The following is a 7080-nucleotide window of genomic DNA, read 5'->3' as shown; positions in this document are numbered from 1 at the left end:
CAAGAAACAGCTGCTTAAAATGGAAGTCAAGTATCCAGAGTCCAGAGAAGACAGGGACTACGAGACTCCCCGGGGGACACAGAACCAGGAAGCCTTTGAAAGTGACATAAAGATAAGCTTGAAAGGAAGACTTGGAGACAAAAATAATTACCTGACAGAGCAGGGAAGTGCGCAGATTTGGGGAAACTAGGAAATATAAACTTTGTGTCAACCATTGTTTAGTAAGTACATTTCTGTCAAACATTTAAAGATGTTTACCACACTAAGAAAATAAAAGCATAAAAATCATGTCCCTGAAATTGAGGTACCATTTTTCCTCCTCAGTTTAATGGATCATTATCATGCACCATGATTCATGTCATACACATTGAGAAATTCCCAATATATCCCCAAAGTCCTCAATTTGAAATTTAGGGATTTTTAGAAAATAAATTTATAGTTGATGAACTATCTTTTAAAATTTGACCACTTATAATGAGTTTTATTGCTCTCCTAAACCAAGGGTAAAGTAAAGCATTAATCAAAGGATTTACAGCAGAGTTATAATAACCAAACCAGCAAAATATCTCATAAACATACGAAGGTGTTATGAATCCCCCAAAAGAATCAATGAATGAATCAATGATATACGGTAACCACGAGATCAAAAATGCTATCACCGTGATACCCAGGGTTTTAGCAGCTTTTCTCTCTCTCTTACTCACCCTGATTTTGTATGTCCCTGATGCTTCTGCTTGGCTACCAATGTTCTCAATCTTTATAGCCTGTTTTCTAGCCACAAGAAAAATATTACTGTACAGAATCATCATAACAAACGTAGGTGTGCAGAACAATAACAAATCTATCAACATCCAAAATTGATTTAGAACAGGCTGACACCCTCCTACACAGTTGAAGGCACGAGATAATTCCTCCAGCCCACCGTCATAGACACCTGTGTAGAACACGGCACCGCTGTATGCAAGGGGCAGGATCCAGGAGACGCTGACGCAGATCCCTGACACAGACACCGTGCACTTGGTAGGACAGACCAGAGGGTCAGTGACGGCCATGTACCTGTCGATGGAGATGAAGCACAAGTGGAAGAGAGAAGAGTAACAGAATGCCACGTCGCAGCACGTGTGGAAGGTACAGAAGCTTGGCCCAAAGTACCAGCAGCTCTCCACGGACCTGACCATGCAGAAGGGCATGACGGTCACCCCCACCAGGAGGTCAGCACAGGCCAGGGAGGCCAGGAGGAAATTGGTTGGAGAGTGCAGCTGCTTGAAGTGCAGGATGGAAATCACCACCAGGAGGTTTCCAAACACAGCCAGCAGAGCCCCAAAGCCAAATAGTGTGTAGAGAATGAGCCGGGGTCCAGGCGAGTAGGGAGCTTTCAGGCAGGATCCGGTCACGTTCGGGGAGCAGAGCTGCTGGGCCTCAGGGGGGGACGAGTTGGTGCTCATGGTGCTGCTGTAAACAGCAGGTAAACAGAGAAGTTCTGCCCTTGGTCAATCACACCAAATACAGCAGTTTCACATTTCCCGAAGGCAGAGAAAATGTTTACAACTGCCTTCCTTTGTTACAGTTCTCAGATAATATCTCTGTGGCCTGTCACATATTCATATTAATTTTAATCTCTGAACATATGAAGTAACAGATTCAATTTAAAGGCTCAACCAATCTTAGCTTTAATACATTATTACCACTATTTTTCTTATACTTTAGAATATACTGGGAAACAATTTTCTAAATTCAATCATTTAATTTCAAGTAAATCTTTTACAAACTTGCGAATACCAAAGATTTCTTCGTGCCTTACAATTTATCAATTATCTTTTATTACCTGGTCTTGATACAGGGGTATTCCTCTTGGTCGAAGTTAGCGAGATGTGTGTGATTTGTTATTAATCGGTTACCTTCTATTACACTCACGCCAAGACTGAGGACTAATGACAAAATCCCCAGGAAGCACGGCCAAATCCCATCCCCAAAATCATCTAAAATGAATCTCTGTAGTGTAAGGTGTGAACAGGGAGAAGAAACCTATATTTAATTATCTCCACTTAAAATTTATATTTAGATGTAGCTTCCATACTAAAACCCACGTAGATGATTTAAAAAAGGAAAATGTGAAAATACTCTCACTCATAAACAAAGGTGCAAAAGTCCTGAACAAACTTCCACAAACTAAACCCAGACAAATATGAAAGGATGATATACCATGATTAGAGTCTATGCCAAGAATGAAAGTTTGCTTTAAAGTTAGAAGCTCAATTATTGTAACTCACCTTTGTAACAGATTAAAATTTTACAATCATCTGATGAGATGGAAAAAAAGGCATTTGATAAATTTTAAAATGTATTCATTACTAAAGGGAAAAATTCTTCCGTAACTAAAAAAATAAGAGAACTTCTATACCTATATAGGTATGTACAAAAAGGGCTATTACATAGGATACACTCAATAGTGAAATTTGAGAGTATTCTCTTGAACATGAGTAAAAAGGCATAGATTCTTCAGTAAAAGATTCAGGGGGCATAAGATGCCCGTAGACCCACCCGCAGTCCAGTCTTTCATGTATGCATTATTTATATTTGTTTATTTATTAAGCATCGATATGGGCAAGGTCTTCAACATACAAGAATAAACAGAAAATATCTTCTTCCCTTAGGGGGAGTTTCCATGTTACTAAGAGAGACAGACATAAAACAACGTAACAATTCACTGCGATTCAAGCTAAAATTTACACATTTAAAAAGTGTAAAGTGAGAAATGCCATCGACAAATAATATAACCGGGTGAATAAATAGAATTCACTGAGGATATAAATTTAGGGCCAGGTTTAGAAGGATGAAGGGAAGGTATTAAGGTCGAGAACAGGGAGAAGTTTCAAAACTTCTTTCCACAGCTTTGTACATCCCAATAATTATTTGAGATTTTATCCTGTGATTCATGCATGGAGGTAGAGAAAACATACTTATTAGCAGGTAAAGATCTCAACTACCACAGAAGGCAATTTGCTCGATTTTCTGTAACTGACCTTTGATTTCCCCGTGAGCCCCACGTCATGGGGTGCAATAAATTTCAGTTCAGTCAGTGTGGGGTTCCCACTCTCCTCTCCCAGGGTTGCATCTGAATTCCAGGAGGCTATATAGTCTGCCTCACTTCCTCGGGAATAGGTTGGGATTGTCTTTGCGGGTGTCTTCTAGGATAAATGGCCACCTATCTCATCATGGAAAAGAGGATGTTCACATGACCCTAACCTCTGAATGGCATGCTTACCAATCCCCCCTCTAGACCACACACCTGGCAATCTCTCACAGGTGCTCCAGCCCATCCGTGTGGGGCTCAGTGGGGGGCATGCTGCTTTGCCTTCTTCAGGTTTCACAGCCAGTGTACCCTCCTCAGTCTCTCCTGTGTCTCCAGGAAAAGGTTACAATTTTATTGAAATTGGGAGATTAACTGGGGGTCTTAGTTCTATGTTTCAAGCCCCTTCCGTTCCGGTGTCCTCAGCTAAGACTGAGAGATTTGAGTGAAGTCAGAGTTGTCTCTCATATTCTCCCTAGTTTTCTCTCCCTCCTTCCATCCCTCCCCTCCCCTTAGCCTCTGCTAATTCCCTGGGTCTGCCCAGGAAATTGGAAACGTTCTCAAGTTCTCTCTTAAACTCTGTCTCCTCACAAATATTCAGAGGTTTCTGAACCCAACATAACTTCAGAGCGTCTCCCTTACACCTTTGCACCAATTTCCTTAGAATTTGGTCATATCTCTTATCTTTTAATAGGCTTTTAATAGTCTATAGTACAGAAATGCTTCTTCAAACATGGTAGAAATTCTAGAAAGACCCACAGTATCTTCGGTGAGTCACGGGGCACAGATTCAGGTTGCAAACGTGTTACTTTATTGTTAAGGCAGCTGCCATTTCAACGGTAGCAAACAGCATTTGGACACCCGCTCTATCTAGGTGTTTTACAGGGAGTAAGTTCTTAAATAGTCACACACAGAAAACCGCCATGAAGTCTGCATGATGATTATCCTTATTTTACTGAAACACGGGAAGTGAATCACTTGCCCAGGGTTAGCTTGGGTCTTCTCCCCCCAGACATACTTGATATATTAGTTTCTGTCACTGTTGTATCAAATCAGCACTCACTTGGTGGCTTAAAATGACAGAAATTGATTTCTGCAGAGCTCTGGAGGCCAAAGTATGAAATCCAAAATCAGAGTGTTAGCAGAGCTGCACTTCCTCTCAAGGGTCTCAGAAAATCCATCTTAGCCTCTCCCTGCTTCTGCTGGCTGCCAGCATGCTTTGGCTTCTGGCCCCATCACTCCAAACCCTGCCTGTGTGGTCACACTGCCTTGTCCTCTGTGTGTGCCATCTCCCTGTACACACTCTTTCCTATAAGGACACTCGGGATGGCATTTGGGGCCCGCCCAGATAATCCAGGATAATTTCCCCATCTCAAGATGCTTAACTTAATCACATCTTCAAAGACCCTGTTCTCCAAATAATTTTTAATGTTTATAGGGTCTAGGATTTAGATGTGGATCTCCTTGTGGGGCTCTTATTCAACCAATCACATTGGCATATCAGTTATCCCTTCTCTCAAACCAGACAGTATCCAGGGAGAGATGGGGTGCTCCTCCCTCACAGACCTTCGCTGCTTTCTCACTTATTTTTGTACTCCAACTATCTTCTCTTCTCTTGTTCTGGGATGTAGGAAAGTTTTTCTATGGCACTTAATTCCCCAAATCTGTTCAATATAAGCTCTTTTTCTTTCTAACAGGGCCTACACTTTTGAGACTCAAGTGCTGGGGAAAAAAATTTCAGCTAAAGCAATTAGAATGCAATAAATATTCTAAAGAGTTTTTTCAAGTTTATCTTTTTTAGATTTTGATTTTTTTATCATGTAGAAATACTAAATTTCTAGTTAATTTGCCAATCTTTTTCATGAGAAACTATGAAAATATTCTCCTATATTTTCTTCTAAAGTTTCACGGCTTTATATTTTACACTAAGATCTGTCCTGAACAATATGTATGTAAGTGCACATGTGTGTCTAGGAGAAGAGTGAGAATCAGAATATTTTTTCCCCAAATAGATACCTAGATGTTTAAACATGATTTCTTGAGTATATCCTCTTCCCGCATGAATATGTGACATCCTAAGTTTGCATTATGATCAACAGTGACAGTGTTAAATGATGCTTATAATATGCCATGACAGGCAACCAATCATTCCCACATCCTGTTGAAGAAGTGAAGGGGCATATCACATGAAAGTAATTATGATGAAGGGATAATTATTGTGGTACGTGTATCACCTCGTCATGTTCAATTCCACTATAAGAGGATGTCCTCTAAACATCAAATCTTGGTCTTGTGCCAGATCTGAATTTAACATCTGATTCCCTTGCTGTTGCAAGAGCGCTGGTGAACAAGAGGAACTAATCTCCTTGCTGGAGCATGAAGCAGAGGGTCTGAGAAGACTGAAGAAAATAACTCCAGCAAAAGAAGATATTGGAATGACAGTCAAGAGAACTAAAGTCTAAGGGAAGACCAAGAGCACATGGCATAATTAGAGAAGAAGAAGAAGAAGAAGAAGAAGAAGAAGAAGAAGAAGAAGAAGAAGGAGAAGGAGAAGGAGAAGGAGAAGGAGAAGGAGAAGGAGAAGGAGAAGGAGAAGGAGAAGGAGAAGGAGAAGGAGAAGGAGAAGGAGAAGGAGAAGGAGAAGGAGAAGGAGAAGGAGAAGGAGAAGGAGAAGGAGAAGGAGAAGGAGAAGGAGAAGGAGAAGGAGAAGGAGAAGGAGAAGGAGAAGGAGAAGGAGAAGGAGAAGGAGAAGGAGAAGGAGAAGGAGAAGGAGAAGGAGAAGGAGAAGGAGAAGGAGAAGGAGAAGGAGAAGGAGAAGGAGAAGGAGAAGGAGAAGGAGAAGGAGAAGGAGAAGGAGAAGGAGAAGGAGAAGGAGAAGGAGAAGGAGAAGGAGAAGGAGAAGGAGAAGGAGAAGGAGAAGGAGAAGGAGAAGGAGAAGGAGAAGGAGAAGGAGAAGGAGAAGGAGAAGGAGAAGGAGAAGGAGAAGGAGAAGGAGAAGGAGAAGGAGAAGGAGAAGGAGAAGGAGAAGGAGAAGGAGAAGGAGAAGGAGAAGGAGAAGGAGAAGGAGAAGAAGAAGAAGAAGAAGAAGGAGAAGGAGAAGGAGAAGGAGAAGGAGAAGGAGAAGGAGAAGGAGAAGGAGAAGGAGAAGGAGAAGGAGAAGGAGAAGGAGAAGAAGGGGAAGAAGAGGAAGAAGAGGAAGAAGAAGAAGAAGAAGAAGAAGAAGAAGAAGAAGAAGAAGAAGAAGAAGAAGAAGAAGAAGAAGAAGGGAATTGAAAGTAACAGGACAGGGGTGCCTGGGTGGCTCAGTCCATAAAGCAACCGACTCTTGATATCAGCTCTGGTCATGATCTCAGGGTCCTGGGATTGAGCTCCCCAGTCAGGCTCATTGCTCAGCTTGGGAAGGAGGAGGGGAGTCTGCTTCTCTCCCTCTTCCTTTGCCCCTCCCCGCTGCTCGCACACACATTCTCTCTCTCTCTCTCTCTCTCTCTCTCTCTCTTTCTCTCAAATAAACAAATAAACCTAAAAAGAGAGAGAGAGAGAGTACAGGGCAGGGAGCATGAAAGGTGAAAATACCAAGAAATTCCTCCCAGAAGACGGGGCAGTGGAAAAGTGACAAAGCAGAGGAGTAGGCAGAATCAGCAGTAGGAAATCGGACCTCACTTCACCAGGGCAGTAAATCTGTCTGTAGCAGATCCTTAGAGAAGCTCTCTTGAAGCAATGTTTGATTGAATCTGAGGAACGCCTTGTTTCAAATTTGATATCATATTCATGCACCATATTCCATGTCAATATACATGGAAAATTCCCAATATCTCATAATTGCCTTGATTTTAATTTAATCTTATCCTGAAAACACATTTATGTTGATAAACTGTCCTTTAGTTCTTAGCCAATTATGTTGTTTTCATTCACTCCTAAACCCAGGGTAAAATAAAGCCAGGAGCTTACAGGTGAATTTTTAAATCTGTATCTGGGGTAGTCATTCTTAGGAAAGACTATCATGAAGTATA

General features: G+C 41.5%; 1 protein-coding gene across 1 annotated transcript; it reads right to left on the bottom strand.

Moving 5' to 3' along the window:
* Nucleotides 1-410: 410 nt before the first annotated feature.
* Nucleotides 411-1445, bottom strand: LOC103663502 (trace amine-associated receptor 6-like). Its single transcript, XM_008691231.2, has one exon. It carries the CDS (start codon nt 1443-1445, stop codon nt 411-413), a length of 1035 nt encoding a protein of 344 aa, XP_008689453.2.
* Between the last annotated feature and the right edge of the window lie 5635 nt (nt 1446-7080).

The sequence above is a fragment of the Ursus maritimus genome, unplaced genomic scaffold (assembly GCF_017311325.1).
Source record: "Ursus maritimus isolate PB19 unplaced genomic scaffold, ASM1731132v1 scaffold_13, whole genome shotgun sequence".
In the NCBI taxonomy this organism is placed as follows: Eukaryota; Metazoa; Chordata; class Mammalia; order Carnivora; family Ursidae; genus Ursus; species Ursus maritimus.
The sequence above is the reverse complement of the archived record's forward strand: the minus strand, read 5'-3'. Positions and strand labels throughout refer to the sequence as shown.

Excerpts from the sequence above, each read along its gene's own strand:
- LOC103663502 (XM_008691231.2), bottom strand. The coding sequence starts at position 1,445 with ATGAGCACCAACTCGTCCCCCCCTGAGGCCCAGCAGCTCTGCTCCCCG.